Source organism: Thermobia domestica, chromosome 11, assembly GCF_964235325.1.
Source record: "Thermobia domestica chromosome 11, izTheDome1.hap1.1, whole genome shotgun sequence".
NCBI lineage: Eukaryota > Metazoa > Arthropoda > Insecta > Zygentoma > Lepismatidae > Thermobia > Thermobia domestica.
In genome coordinates this window covers 217,289,009-217,306,099 of record NC_137464.1, presented here as the reverse complement: position 1 = coordinate 217,306,099, position 17,091 = coordinate 217,289,009, and the positions used below count along the sequence as shown (strand labels likewise).

Sequence of the window (17,091 nt, the reverse complement as noted above, 5' to 3'; positions counted from 1 at the left end):
TGTTATATTCGAGTGTTCTCCCCGAAGCAGATTCTCGCTTACTTACCATAACGTAGCTTGGATGTGGGAATTAAGATGGTTAGGCAGGGTTTTGGTAGCCAGTTCATTTCCCTAAAATTCGGTAACAGATATTGCAAAATGCAAAATTATGAGTTGGGAGTCTAGAAATAAGTTAGGAATTAGAATTAGGAATACGACGAACACAATAATTGTGCCATTGTAGCTTCATTACACAAGGAAGAATCACGTGAAAAGAAAGCTAAAGGGAACAATATTATTTATTCTTGCTAGCAAAAAATACATGTATATTTCAAAGAACATATTGTCTTATTTGTCTAATCCATTATTTTCAGGCAAGGAACAAAGGAAGAAATTGTCTTAAAGAAAATTAAAGACTAGCCTACGAATAAAAATGGTTTTTGGTAGATGCTTATTATTTTCGTTGTATGTTGGTTTAACTTTTGGTCGCTCGTTTAATCTGCCCAGCGAGAGAGAATTTTGTTATGCTCAAGACTTCTCACCTTTCCTGTTTTTCGCTACTAAAACACCATATGATGTTTCAAGAAATCAGGACTTACAAGAAGTCGTAACATACTTTAAAGGTTAGTGCTAAATGTACGGCATAAATTCGTTACTTTGATTTCAGTTTTTGATTTCTACGATATACTATATATATTACATGTGTGGTTTTCTTTTAAAAACTTGGCCACCCACATATTACTTATAGACATTCTATTTATAACTGTAATCACAAGATTTTCATTAATACGACTTGGAAGAACAGTCAAAAAGAAATAAAGAAAGTAAGCCTTTTTTTTAGTTCAAATTCTTCTACGAATTGAGACGGACGGTTCGGATACAGCTTTCCAAAGTGAGATGGGTGGTCAGAGTTTCTTGAACAAGTTTTGCATGTACTAAATATAAGCAATTAAACGTAAATATATTTATACACAAAATAAAATAAATTGAGCTACTACTTTTGTACTATATGTGTTTGTGTTTACAATGGTCACCTTTTCGTAGTAAGACTACCGTGTAAAAAGAAAATTCAAGGATAGCATATAAAATAGAATATAAGGTTTGACTTCGGATGGCTGCTTAGAATGTTCACCCAAATTAAAGTATACTGTGTGTATATTGCACGTGAAACAAGAGTTAGAAAAGATCTATCAATATAGATGAGTTTTATTGTTTTTGTAGTTTACATGTTGTTTGTACGCAAAACATTTTGATTATCACAATTTTCTCAAAATAAACAATGTATTATTCTGTTTAGTGTTTTCTTTAGATCGTCTAGTATTTAACTAATATTTACTATAACGAACAAGATATTAAAATTAAGAAACTTTCGCTTATCCAAGTTTTTTTAATATTACATTATCAATAATACTAACGATGCTTTGTATTTTGTTCTTAATTCCAAACAGAAGGCTGTGAGCCAGCTCAGTTCTGGTTGTTGAGTAGACATGCAACACGTTATCCCAGTGGTGACGATATTGATGAATTCAACAAAACGTTACCAAATCTTCGGGATGTGATTATAAGCAATCACAGGGAACATAACAGTAAGTTTTGAGGTGTATTTATATTAATACAACCAATGAGTGTTAAAATCATAACTTTTTCTGTAACCTCTAAGTATAAATATCTAAATAAGAAATGAAAAAGAAAAAAAATATAATAAACGTTATATGGTATTGTTTGCTGAATAAACAGAAACAAACCTATCTTCGCTTTTATTTTAATAAGTTCTTTGTTCACTTAAGATTTTCGAGGAATTATTAAAGCATATAATGGATATTGATCATTTTTAGTCTAGTGTACTGTTGACTTGAAACATATAAAGAAATGTTATAAAAATGATTTACTTAGCTTAACATTATCAAATATTGAGATACGTTACATGAAAACAAAAGTTTTATTTTCTCTTGGTATAGTTTACTTTAACTATAATGTTAATTAACGTTAGACATCTACTTATATTATACACATATGATCAGATAATATTAACCATGTAAGCTTCCCTTATGTAAAGTGTATATAACACAAAAAAACAACGATCAAAGTCATAGAATTAGTCTTTTTCTTTCCTCTGCTTACCGTGAAATTCTGCTACATTGAAATACGTGCCACTTGAAATAAAATCATATCTTTCATTCCATGAATCACAATGATAACCTCTAGAAAGAAGGAGAAGGATGATATTCGAAAATGAACGATTATGAAAGTATTGGTGGAATGAGAATGTAGCAAAGAACAGATGTACCGTACAAAACCCACTGACAACTAGGTACTTCTTGCTCTAATAAATAACGTTAAGTAGCGGTAGAAGAAAGTAGGGGATAATGTATCATTGCCCAAGCATCATTTTAGGCATGTCTACTGCAACATATATGCACCAGTATTTTCATATTTTACATTACGGGAAATAGAAGTTTGGAAATATACATATTTGATTATCTTAATCTTGCAAATACAAACTTGCCTTTTGGTACACAAATTTCACACTGGGATCTGACAGATCTCGAAGTGCTTGAACGATTTTACCTAACATTTTGAAAGTGATTAATAACAATATGTGACTGAAATATGTCTAAGTGTAGGAAGACAGCAAGTAGGCAGTTTTTTTCTGGAATAAACGTGTGAATTTCTAGCACAAAGGATCATAAAGTAGGCCTTGGATTCGATTTATAAACTTTTCGCTGAGAAATTATGAATAATGTTTTCGGAAACTGAGACTAGGAACCGAATTTACATTAAGTCTTGTCCATCAGTGTGGTAAAATTAATTCACAGAATAAATTTAAAATATGGTCAGGGTCATCATACTCCAGAATGTAGCTGCAGGGTTAACGAAGAAATAGGATTATCAGTTTTCAAGACAAGCTGACTTCTTTGATCTAACGTAAAGTTATATACTACGTAGAATAAAATAGAATAGTTTCTATTTATATATCACAATACTAAATAAAAATAATTTAAACATTTCAATATTTTCATATTACAGGAGGACTTCTGTGCGATGCTGACTTAATTAATCTCCAATTCTGGGACCTTAATATTGAACCTGGTATTGATGCCGATTTAACGGAAAGCGGAAAACAGGAAATGTTTAATTTGGCCAATCGTTACGAAGGGAGATATCCTTCCCTTTTGAAGAGAGAGTACGACCAGGATTCATATATTGTACGTATTATCTGTATTTCTAACTTTTATCTTGAAAGAAACCGTGCATTTACTAACAATGAGAGAATAATAAGTTATGAATATTTGTAAAATAATAATAATAATAATAATAATTACAAAGTCAACTTTTGAATTTGTATTCGAAATATTACCAAACCAACCAGACAGTTGAAAAGCTTCAAATAATTATTTCCTTCGATGCTTTCGGGGATTAAATACGAGACATTTGATTTTTGAACTGAAATTTGTGTTAATTTTGTAAGATTTGCCCATTAATGCTCGTTGATTAAATTGTTTTGGAAATTTAAGATACTCTTCTTATAGATTATAAGTATTATAACTAGACTATTGAAGAGTAATAGGGTTTTTGGTATGTAAGTTACTTTATAGTATTCAAATAGAAGAATAGTACATTACAAGCAGCCACAGAGAATTGGGTTATTGAAGATTAGGGTAAAACCTCTATATCTAAGCCATACAAGGACAAATGAATCAATTTACAATTTTGTAAAATCTAAACATATTAAAAAGGCATTTTACTTTACTCATTACCATGATCATATCTATAAGTAAAGAACATGTTATAGATTCCCATCTGTAAACAATAGCTTGAAAGTGGTTTCTGTAGCATAGAAGTTCTTATTTCAACCTTTTCAAACCAGTTATAATAAGCACAAACCTACAATTACGCAACATAATAAAAACATTAATATTCAAAATAATGTATCCTAGATAATTTCAGTTCTAAAACAAGTAATAGTTATAATTTTACTATGATAGCACAATAAACACAAAATTTAATTCTTAGAATACGTTAGTTTATCGGAGAGGAGGGAAGCATGTGATTATTTTATAATCCATTTAAACTTTCTTTATTCTTTCAGTTCCGAGTTACCAACAAGATAAGGACATACCAAAGCGCCGTGGCATTTAGTAAGGGATTGTTTGGAGATGTAGATGTGTACATTCCGGAACCAATCAAAAATGATCCTGTTATAAGGGTAAGTTCTATTTTACTAGCAGCTTTCTTAATTAAAATTTCTCTTTAATTAATAACCAACACGCTAAAAATAACGAAGATAATAACGTAAATGATAGTCAATGGGCAGGTCAATGAACTAAACAACATTCAGGAGTCATTATTTTTAGTGAGATGCAGCACCAGGGAGTTTAGCTGAGCTGTACTCTTTATGAATGGTTTGATTTACATTAAGTTACTTGTACTGTACGTATTCCATCTTGACAATTGGTTATACTGTAAGATTTCTATTCTTCTCCCCCCCAAAAAAAAAATCTAAGAGAGAGATTATTTTTTATTTGATTTTAAACTATTTACTTGCAGAATATTTAACAAGTAATGGTGTTGAAAATATAACTTCTGAAATATCTGACTAAGTTTCAGTTTAGCATTAAAATCAGGTTATGAGCAATTCTATCGTTCATTATTTGTTTCCTGTAAAGAACACAGAAATGAATACATCAGATTATTAAAATTTTGTAACCTCAAAATTACCGTACTTGTCTCTTTGAAAAGGTTGAATTTCGAGTGTAATCTTCATTTACTAGCAAAACGTATTTGAGATAGACAATTCCCAAATAAAACGAACGTGTCACCCATGCTTTTGAATTATTTTTACTTTTAAATTTACACGAGTCAAAGATTTGACCTATTTATAGTAGTATTGTCTACTAAAATTTCCAGTTATATTACAATAAGAAACAAATAAACTGCACACTTTATATACGCGTAGAATTTAATGAATATATTAATCGCCATATATATATATATATATATATATATATATATATATATAACTTCGTTAAATATTTGTGACAAATATGAACACTCAAATGACTAAATTGAGTGTTCTAATTCTTAAGTATTCTGATTCTTGCTTTTCAGTATTACAAAAACTGTGACGCTTATGAACGTCAAGGAGATGACCCCAACAGCTACATTGAATTCACATTGTTCACAGAAAGTGACCTGATGAAAGAAGTCCTGTACAATGTTAGTACAAAGTTGGGATTTGAAAACGTTCTCACGTATGGTAAGTCCATCACTCTCCACTCATATGTTAATTATCACTTTGTACGTCAATGATTTTGTTGTAGTCTATCATGCTGTCTGCCTCTCAATATCTCTTACCTGAATATTCAAATAAATGGTAGATAAATGAAACCAAAACATCCGTGGCTAGGTAGAAACTCATTATGTCAAATTAATGTAAACAAAGCAAATGTCGATAGGATCACTACTAGCTTTTTTCAATATAATTTTTAAGAAGCTTTCGGTTACGTGGATATACTTTCTTGTTTCTTACTGATAAATTAATAAAATGTTTGGTTTTGAACCCAACTTGGAATATATACAATATGCACTTTACAACAGAACTACAATTATAGTGATCTTGCTTGAACATCGGACAAACTTTAAATATTATTATAAATATTTTGTGTAGATTGTAATGTAAGTTCTTTTACATTATTTTATTTTAAAGTGTACTTTTTATAATAGTAATGTGAACTATACATCTAAACTAATACACAAAATATTTATAATAATGTTTATACATTTACTGCATATTCCAGACCATGCTCACGAAACTGTTGAATTTTTTAAAAAAAGCAATGAAATAATTACGATTATTTTTTTAAAAGAATACATATAGTTTTCCCTTTCTGCAGCAAGGCTATATGAGACGTGGAGCTACAACTTAACGTGGAATCCGAACCACATGAGCGCCCGCCGCCAAGCTTTTATGAGATATGTAAATATGATAGTTCATTGTTCCAAATCAACACGCACACTTCCAGAATATATACATTCCAAGAAAACTCCATTATCTGGACAGCGGTATATTAGACAAATATACGGAGTTCTTATGTTTTGCTACATACTGTACATACTGCACTTTCCTCGCTTAGGTATTGCATCATACCGCTGCAGGATGTCTGACATCTAACAGTCTTCCATATATTACATACGTAAACGTATGTTACATGCATCACCTATATGTTATGTACCTCCATCTGTATGTGAGTTCCTGACCGCCTACATACAGTTATTACATTCGTACGGAAAGAACGTTTATTTAGAATACTTATACGGAAAGTACGTTTATTTGGAATACTTATACGGAAAGTACGTTTATTTGGAATACTTATACGGAAAGTACGTTTATTTGGAATACTTATACGGAAAGTGCGTTTATTTGGAATACTTATACGGAAAGTACGTTTATTCGGAACACTTATACGCAAAGTACGTTTATTCGGAACACTTATACGGAAAGTACGTTTATTCGGAACACTTATACGGAAAGTACGTTTATTCGGAATACTTATACAGAAAGTACGTTTATTCGGAATACTTATACGGAAAGTACGTTTATTCGGAATACTTATACGGAAAGTACGTTTATTCGGAACACTTATACGGAAAGTACGTTTATTCGGAATACTTCTACGGAAAGTACGTTTATTCGGAATACTTCTACGGAAAGTACGTTTATTCGGAATATTTATACGGAAAGTACGCATAAAACATATGTTTTCAGTTATACGTTTGCTGCAGGAAGTTACATAGGGTTGTACACTCATATCCAAAATTATTGTCGCATGTCTATAAATATGTTGTTGTGGGAATATAATTTGATAACGAATTAACCCGGTGTTTCTTATAATGTTAGTATGTGGATAATCGGCAAAGAGATGTATGTGGCAAATTTCATGTCAAAAGAGCAGTAAATAAGAACAATAAAACAAAAATAAAACTTTCTTGTCCATTTAGCAAAATTTTGTTTTACTCATTCTAATTTTCGTATTTATAATTCTTTTCCTATGAAATTTACCACAAATATAAATTTCTCGATTATACACATAGTATCACTATTAAAAGTACCCTGCAAAATCATTTTCAAATTATATTCTTACAAGAAGACAGTTATAGATATGCGACAATCATTTTGGACATGAGTATACGTTAAATCTAAAAAGTACAGTATTTACCTACTTGTAACCTACGTTTTTATGTACACCACATAGTTTTTTTTTCTGAGTACAGTTTACAGTTTGCGACAGGTTCCCAATCTCCCAAATGACCCATAACTTTTGTGATAGTATATACAATGGAATATGACAATATTAATTGATACTCAAAAAAATATCAAACAGTAAACACTTTTATAACTAATCGATTTTAGCTCCATAATAAAACTAGCAACTAACTGTAACGTTGTATTAATTTCTATTCTTCATTTATTTATTTACAGAAACAGTTAAATTAATGTATGACATGTGTAGGTATAACAAAGCCTGGGATATTAACTCTGTTTCACCTTGGTGTGCAGCATTTACGGATGAAGAGTTTTCAGTAAGTATAAACGACGGAATATTTTCATTGTCTTGATCTCTTGTTCTTTTGAGTCTGCGATAATTTTTATTTTAATTCAAGTTCATTTCAAATTATGTCAAATTTCAATCTAATATAAATAAGATAAAGAGTTTGTGTGTTTGTATGTCTGTCTGTGTGCAGCCTGGGGACCAGACGAGTGGACCGAGAGTTACCAAAATTTCATCACGGGTACCTTGGTCCAGACCCCAGATCAAGACGAAAATTTTTTATCAAATTTCTAACCAGGGGAGTCTCACGGGGCATTTACCAAGACCGAACTGGGGATCACACAAGTTAACCGAGAGTTATCAAATTTTGGTCACGGATACCTTAGGCCAGGCCCCAGACCAAGGCAGAGCATTTTTAACAAAATTCAAAACAAGGGGGTCTCAGGGGGGGCGTTTACCGGGACGTGTAAAAGTAGTAGAAAATGATCGATATTAGTGTTGAATAAATAGTTTTTGCGGGTTCTCAGATCAATGGTGACACTTCCATTAGCGATGACTTGCAAATTCAGCTACCATTGTATGCGCTTCGGGGATCATCGGGAGGGGATACCGAGACATGTAAAAATAGCCCAAAATGACCGATATTAGTGTCAAATCCATAGTTTTCGCGGTCGCTGAAATGAATGGTGATACTCACATAGGCGTTGACTTCCAAATACAGCCCCATGCAAAGAATGGGTATATTTAATAATCATTAACTAACAATAAATACACGTAAGCACACTGGACAAAAAAGAGATATTCTCTTAGCTAATACTAGGTAACACTGGCTCCGGTTTGGATGGCTACCTGGATTCTGTTTGGAATTGATTCCACGAGGTGTTGCAATTTTGAAAAATCGATAAGAACTCACTCACTTATCAACAGATTCCGTAATTCTAACAAAGCACAGGGATGCTTATTTGTACACTCATGTCCAAAATGATTGTCACATACCTATAACTGTCTTCTTATAAGAATATAATTTGACAATGATTTTACAGGGTACTTTTAATAATGATACCATGTGTATAATCGGGAAACGTATATTTGTGGTAAATTTCATAGAAAAAGAATTATAAATACGAAAATTAGAATGAGGAAAATAAAATGATGCTAAATGGACAAGAAAATTTTATTTTCGTTTTATTGTTCTTATTTACTGCTCTTTTGACATGAAATTTACCACATACTTGTCTTTGCCGATTATCCACATACTAACATTATAAGAAATACCGGGCGAATTTGCTAGCAAATTATATTCCTCAAACATATTTATAGACATGCGACAATAATTTTGAACATGATTGTACATTTCAACCACTGTTTCAGATATTCTTACAGATTTTAAATTGGATTTAAATGTGGAGAATTTATAGGCCATAACGAAATGCTGTGGGATGCCTGAATGATTCTCAAAGCATATACAAACGCTTTGAAATCTGTTAACACTGCATTTGTCATTTTAAAAGAAAAAGTGTCCACTGTATATTGATCATGAACTTGTTGGAGAAATGAAAACACCTTATCACTAAGAATATTTTTTTTTTAAAAAAGAAAAAACATGCTGATTTGTGTTCACAATCACTTGTATGGATGTGTCCAAGTGATAATAAAAAAATTCCCATCATACAATCTCCTCCAGCTTGACCACACCCTCTACATACTGTGAATGAAATTGTTAATTAAACTTTCGGTGCACTAGACTCTTTGCACCATTGGAATACAGACAAAAACGTGACTCAAACCACACAAACAGTTACCTGTTGCTAGAGTGCATTGTCTGTGTTTTTGAGCGCACTGAAGTGTTTTAATGCCGAGTGAGAATTGATCTCTTCCAATGTTTTAGTCTCGGAATGTCCATTGCATGAAATTCTCTTCTCTTTCGAGAGTTAAAATGTCTCCCACACTGAGAAAAAACGTATGTAGGGTACATAAACAAGTAGGTGACATGTGTAGATCCTGTAGTTTTTGGACATAACATACAGCAAACGTAACGATTGTGGGTGCAAAAAATATGGTGATGCGAATGAAACAGTTGAACATAACTAAAGAATTCGCGGTAGTTAACAACATTTTACTTTTTTTTTAATTTTTAAATTTAATTTCTACTTTTTATTGCTGTTTTTGCTGTGTATGGAGATACTGACTGAACTAACAATCGAAACTAATATATAAAAAAAATTTATGTGTATGACTGTGTGTTATCAGATTTTCTCACAGAAAGAAATAATCAAATTTTGTACATAGAGATATCTTGACCAGATATTCTTTGATTTTTGATCGAGGCGAGATTGAGAGGTTAAAGTTTAAAGTAGGTATATGCATAGTAAATCATATTTTCTGTAAGGTAGGCAATTCAACCTCTTACCTGTGTTTCAGGTTACATACGTTTCGGAATTATGAATTATTTTGCCTTTACCTTATTCTTCCCGTGAGAATAGGAGGACACCAGTTGACTCGAGAATCCACAAGGGCAATGCCGAATGGGAGAGAGGTTAAATACCTTTGGAAAAACTTTTCCTCATAGTGCGAAGAACGGGCGTTTTAGCAAGTAGTATTTAGCAAATATTCAAAATAGCGTGCCGATTAAAGTCTCAGAATTTCTGAACGGTTATGGTGTGGACAGGGACCCAAAAATCCAAATTTTCTTGTAAATTTAGTCTAATTTTAGGGGCGATTTTTACAGATTTCAATATAATTCATCCTCATATTGACTTTGTGTCCCCCTAAAGTTTTGGACCCCTCACGAAATAAATTTCTGAGTACGTGCCTGATGATTGATTATATGAGGTGTGATCAAAAAGTAAGTTTACAAAGCCTGCAGTGAAACGTCTATGTATTATTTCATGCAACCAATACAGCCAACAGATAATACATACATTAGATTATTTTTTGACATAGTCTCCACATTCATTGAGGCACTTATCGCATCGTGGGGTGAGTTTGAAGATTTTCCCCTGGTAAAAATCCTGTCCTTGCGTGTTGAGTCACGTTGTCACGAAGTGTTTCACCTCTTCATCTAAAGCAAAGCGACGGCTTCCTAGGTGCTCATTCAAGTACGGAAAAAGGTGAAAGTCTCTTGGAGCGAGGTCCGGGCAGTAGAGAGGGTGGTGGATGATGTCCCAGCGAAACTGCTTCAATATCGGCCACTGCGCTCCTCGTCGGTGACGTTTACTATCCAGCCGCTAACTTTCGACATCATTCTGAGACGTGTTGGCAAGACATGACAGTATCTCCGTAAACCTTTACCAGCTGCCGGTCAATTTCAGCCACGGTTACATGTTTTGCCCACAAAAATCGAATAAATGAGCAATCTTGTTCGTTTGACCAGTTTTCTAAACGAGTCGCCATCTGTGTCGCCATTAGGTGTTGGGTGGCTGAAACTCCGCACAGTTGCCAACTTCATATAGTAAAATTACCGCACACTTCTCATACCTCTACAACAGACGAAACTCCAGAAATATCGACCTTGCAGCCTTAGTTTCTGGTCCTCCCTCATAGTATCTGTTTACTGCTGTGTATACCAGAGTGTATGAGAAATATCAATGTGTAATTTAAGTTAATGTGGTGATAAGCTTGTAATCAACAAACAGAATTTGAGATCTTCAAAGCGAAGTTTCGGTAGTTAACTCTGGATTGTGAATCATCATGATATAGATAGATATGCTAAGCAGTAAATGGCAATAAATACAAGTATAAATAAATTGTAATGAAGTTGTAAGTGATTTGCGTCATGTTGCCAACATAAAACAACAATAATAACGTTAAAATAATGATAAGTCGTGGTTTCGAAGTTTATTGATTTTTAATCCTCCTTTAATTAACATTAACAATATTATGAAGTTGTATCACAGCAATAGCTTATTATTAACGCTATTCTCCAGATCTGGTGGATGAGGTGTTAACGTTTCGTTAAATTGAATTATTATTTTAGGTTATGGAATATGCCGAAGATATAAAGGAATATTATCAATCAGGGTATGGTAATGAACTAAATATTGAAATGGGATGCCCTCCACTTAAGGATCTTGTTGATCACTTCAGGTAAGGAAAATATAATTTTAAACCCAGATCAATTATTACAATACTTTAATTTCAAAATATAGATTTTTTAATAGAGCAGAAACACATTAAGTAACAAAAGTTATGAAAACAAAAGTAAACGTTTATTCACAAATATATGAGAAGGGCTAATGTGAAGTAAACGACGTTATTAAACTATCATAAGACGTTGAAGCTCTTAAGATTCTTAAGCTAGAGCGCACGAATTATGAAAATGAGTCACAATAACTAACTTTCACGCAAAATAACGCGTAATATTAAGTGACAAGTGAAAACTAGTATATGCCTTCATAGATGTGCTTGTTACGTATACTGTAATTTTAATACAAAATGTAACTGTAACTGTAATCCAAAATGCTTAATAAAATGGCGAATTGAATTCAGTTCATACAACATAATCATCATTTGGTATTCTGCCGTTATTGGGAGGTCACTTGCTGCAACTGAGAAGTTTCGATGCTCCAAGGTCATCCGCTAATCTCTTCGTCTTCACGTACGACTTTTCTGTTTTAATATCATCCATTGATTGTAGTCTCCATTGCCAACTTCCTCTTTTTCCTTCTACCATACCCTCTAAAACGTCCCTCATGATACAGTTCCTTCTCATCCAATGTCCCAACCACTTTCTCTTCCTCTTCTATTGAGAAGAGGAAGAGAAACTGGTTGGGACATTGAATATCTAAAAGTGTTCTTTTCTCCCCTACCATTTCTAACATCATCTCATTAGTTTTTCGCTCGACCTAGCTAATTTTCTCCATTCTTCTCCACAGCCACATTTAGAAAGCTTCCAGTCGTTTCTCATCATTTTTTCGTAATGTCCATGTTTTTGACCCATACAGTACAATAGTTCACGCGAAGAATTTTTTGAGTCTTTTTCTCAACTCTTTATTCAAGGTCCCACAAAATAGTATTTTCTTCCTCCTTAAGGCTTCTTTCGCCATTTCTATCCTTGCTTTTATTTCACGTTTACATTTATATCATTACTAATAACACTATCCAGATATCGAAAACTAGCTATCTGTTCTATTTCCCCCTCCTATTTCTATATTTGACATCAATCCCTTCGTTGCAACCACCATGGTTCTTGTCTTCCTAACATTTATTTTCATCCCATATTCTTCACAACCCTTCCTCGAGTTCTCTAACATCTTATTGATTTTCTCTTCAGATTCTGGGGGGCCGCGGTGGCTCTGTGGTAGAGCGTTCACCTCTGGTGCTTGGGGTCCTGGGTTCGATCCCAGCCCCCGCCAAGTGAACTTTGTGGTGGACAAACACCGTGTGCGTGGGTTTCCTCGGGGTTTTCCCGTTTCCTCACTTGGCGGGGGCCCTCTTTCCTCCCACTTTCTTCATTCCACCATTTCACTCATTCCTCATCATCACCGTTTCCTTTAGCCTAACCGGCATAACCGTGAGATGTAAAACTCAAAGATTTCATTTCATTTTTTTCTCTCTTCAGATTCTGCAACAAGTGCCATATCATCTGTAAACCATATACATCTAATCATTCTACCTCCTACTGAAATTCCATCTTCATTTCGTAGCTTCTTTTTTCCTAACTCTTCTAGACATATATTAAATAATGTAGGCGAGAGACAGCATCTCTGTCGAAGGCCCCTTCCAATTGAACTCTCCTCTATCATTTCCTTCCCTATTCTAACACTTACTTGTTGGTTCATATATAAGTTTCTTCCTTCATAAAACTGGAAGTTGTAACAAGGATTACTGAACTAAAGTGTAAAATGATTCCTTGTTTGATGCACAGAAGACATATTTTAATGTTAGAGAAATGGAAAGGAGGATTCAGAACAAATTAAATGGTTGTGACGTTTTAAAACTCATTTTTGGGAAGAATAAAGGTAGAGATACAAGCTCACGTGTGTGCTAAGCAACATTTCCACCTGGATTAACTGATTCCACTATTAGTCCGAAATTTCTAATCTGTTCTTAATACCGTCTGCGGTATCTTGAATCTTCTTACATCATATATGACATAATATGCTAGTATAGTAATAAAAATGGTAAAATGCTGATATTTTGCATCGTGAATTGAAAATGAACTCTGAGAAACTGATGACGATAATAAAAACTATATACTATATATATTTTCGTTTTTGGAGATACAGATTTTCTTAAAATTTTATCTTGTAGTTGATTTTAGCTATATTTAGACTTGTTTCTTTATTTTGTAAATAACTATTTTTCTATCAAGAAGTGTAATAGCACAAAATAATGTATTTTTAGTGGATTAAAATATGAAAATATGCATTCCTTTGACGAACTAGTCACAGAGAAGTTTTCCATTGAGCATATTATATAAGAATGTAATATAGTATCAAGACTCTAACAATAGTTTCTTTTATATTAAAATATATATAATATTTTCAGTTTATCATTATATAGATTGTAATGTGTACGTACATAAGGGGGGGGGGTATAACATGATTATCATATACAGAACATGATGTATTAATAACGTATTTCATTATAATACTGATGTTTTTAAATTAATTATTTTTGTAGGCAGATAAACGAGAGTAGCCCATTGGCAGTATTGTACTTCTCCCATTCCACTCTCTTACAATTTGTCAGCTCTCGTTTGGGCTACGGAAAGGATGAAGAAAAGTTAAGGCATGACAACTACGAAGCCATGAGGGATAGAAAGTGGAGGTTATCTCTGATTGGTCCTTTCTCTACAAATCTAGTTGTAGTTTACCATGAATGCGAAGATGAGCCTAAAGTAGAGTTTTATTTCTCAGAAAAGCCATTCCGTTTTCCAGGATGTGAAAATTATCTTTGCCCATGGAGAATAGTTGAGAGTCAACTGGCAAAATTCACTGATAACTGTGATATAAATGAAATTTGCAAATGAAAAATGTCTGTAGATTATATTCATGGGATTGTACTGGTTGAAATGCTGCGGAAAAGCATTTCATTAATATAATTAACGGAGTTAGTTCCTTTTGTTTTTTAAATACTTTTGTAGAATGTTTATTTTTGTATTTATTATCCTTCAACAGGGAATTTTATTTATTAAATAATATATGTATATCCAAAACGTAAGGCGAAATGATTTGAGAAAATTTGTCAACGTTTTAGTATTACTTTTATTTATTGTGTGCCAAAAATCTAGAATTACCGAAAGTTTTAAAGAAAATGCTATATTAACCTCTGTTGCCATAAAGGTACAGATCAAGTCGATGTGTTTCGTTGATGATAGTATGGTCAACTTCCTGGCAGGCATACCCAAATCATGGAAGGTATAACCTCCAAATAAAAATAAAGGAATATATTGTGATCCAACTTTTAGAAAAAAAAACTATAGATTGAAAAAGATGCATACAAAATAAATGTAAAGTCAAATTGTTAATGATGACCAAACAATTTTATTGTATAAATTCTGTCAACGTGTTTTAAACTTGAATGTTGTAAACACTGTAATATTTATGAATTACTGCAAAATTGTAAAATGAAACTGAAATAAACGGATAATATTGAAACTAGTTTTCTTTTGGATTATATATCTACTTACCTTCACTGGATATTAGTGTTAATTCCATAGATTTTCATCATACTCTCTACTCTGTACAATTTAGATCGATTATTGACCCTAACTCCTTTTGATGTTGAAGTTACTAAAAATTTCAATACAAAAGGTTTTCCGTTAATGACATGCAGTGTCACTTCACTATTGAAAAGTTTGTCGTATCTTCGCAGTCATTACGAACTTGTTATCTAACTGACTAATTTTGCTTTCTCATAATTCTGAACAGCGGAAATTTTTATATTCGGAGTGAATACTTTTTTCTTAAATTGTAATTAAGAATAAGGATTAAAATCTTTAAAATAAAACTAAAATAAAAATTAAATGTTACAAATCTCGAAAATATGTGATTGTACGGGAGACATACTTTTTCATAAACTCTATACACACGCAATTCTTAAACCTTTTTCTCAATAACATTCTAATCTACACAGTCTTTGTAGTCAAACACCGCTGTTATACGAGTGTTTCCTTTCTGAGATGTATTTGCTGAATAGGTTTATAAATTTTATATTTTAAAATTCATACACTCTCCCAATTTTAAAACGAAAGTTGTATTAGATTAATTTTAGTAAACTTGGTAACTATATATAGGTGTACCATGCGATAGCATTTGTGCGGACAGGTCAGCATTTTGAAAGTAAATAATTTTCCGTCCGCATACTTTTTCTGAAATTTCCTATTTTCTCCGCTTTTTCCAGACTTATGTGTATTGTCTTCCTAATGTCGTCTATCCTATTAGTAACAGCGTTCAATGAGAATTGTAGAGGTTGGCTATCTTGGGATAACAATTGCTCTCGTATCGCGTCGCGTCGCCTTCTTTTTCTGTTCCTTTCGTATCCAGGTTTCCGGTTCTATCTGTCGTGGTTTGCTCTTTTAATGTTTCGTGAGCATATAGCCATATTTAAATGCATAAATCCAGGTAGACCGTGATTTTGTTTCTTATTATTGTGCTTATTATATGATTTCACGATATCAAGCAGGTAATGACAATGCATTCTAATTATTTGTTGTTTATATAAGGGGTTAAGCAAATGGAAGTGTGTCCGTGTTTTACAATTTCAGAACATAGTAACCGTATATATTTAAATTAACACTTATACTGAATGCACTTCAAGCTAAACAAATGAAATGAGGATGTGAACTGGTAATGTAGCACCACACAATCTATCCCACAGGATCAGAGCCTCGTTTACGTCTCTTAATACTGATTTAACCCATTAAAATATTTGAGAACCTTTTAACAAACTTGGTTATGATAATGCAAAAATTTGGATGCAATTCTCTAGTAAAGAGTTTTATTTTTGGTTTCAACAAATTTATCAAGTGAGACAGTCATATTTATTAAAAGTTAGTAAGTTGGTCTAAATGACTTGTCAACGTTGGGACAAAGTAAATTTAAAGCTAGCATCCAAAATCGGAAGGTTCTGCCTATTTCGTGAAAATTATTACTTTAAAATCTTCTTTGTATCTTAGGGGTTGCAATTCGCAAATTCCCGTGTAATAACAGATTGAGATTCTAAATTTATAAAACAATTCAAGTTTTCACTCTCAATAGTCCAAATATCTGTTGAAGACATATATATTGACGACATGCCTTAATGGCACTGCTATAGGGATGAAGGTAGAGCTTGAATACGATAATAATTAGTGCCATGAAGACACACATACTTTACCAATCTTGTATTTGATAATCTTAGACTTTTCGGAGAATGAATTGCTTAGCACAGAAGCATGTTTCATGTTTGAGTCTAATAGTGTTTCATTGAACATGTAGGAAGTGTGAATGTTCAATGTAGTGTAGCAAATTTGTGCATGCAATGGAGATATTTCTCTGTCACTAATCTGCTGTTGACAATGTAAAGGGCTTCTATCTTATGAATCTGTATGTAAAGTCAGTTTGATATCAAAGGGATA

The 17,091-nt window shown here is 32.8% G+C and overlaps 1 protein-coding gene across 1 annotated transcript; it reads left to right on the top strand.

Annotated features, from left to right (window-relative positions):
* Positions 1 to 242: 242 nt before the first annotated feature.
* LOC145663748 (multiple inositol polyphosphate phosphatase 1-like) lies at positions 243 to 15,112 on the top strand. Its single transcript, XM_081729837.1, has 8 exons — positions 243 to 602; positions 1,428 to 1,565; positions 3,007 to 3,185; positions 4,070 to 4,186; positions 5,089 to 5,236; positions 7,460 to 7,560; positions 11,506 to 11,615; positions 14,154 to 15,112. The coding sequence occupies exons 1-8, from the start codon at positions 413 to 415 to the stop codon at positions 14,500 to 14,502; spliced, it is 1,332 nt and encodes a 443-aa protein (XP_081585963.1). The 5' UTR covers positions 243 to 412; the 3' UTR covers positions 14,503 to 15,112.
* The last annotated feature ends 1,979 nt before the right edge of the window (positions 15,113 to 17,091 follow it).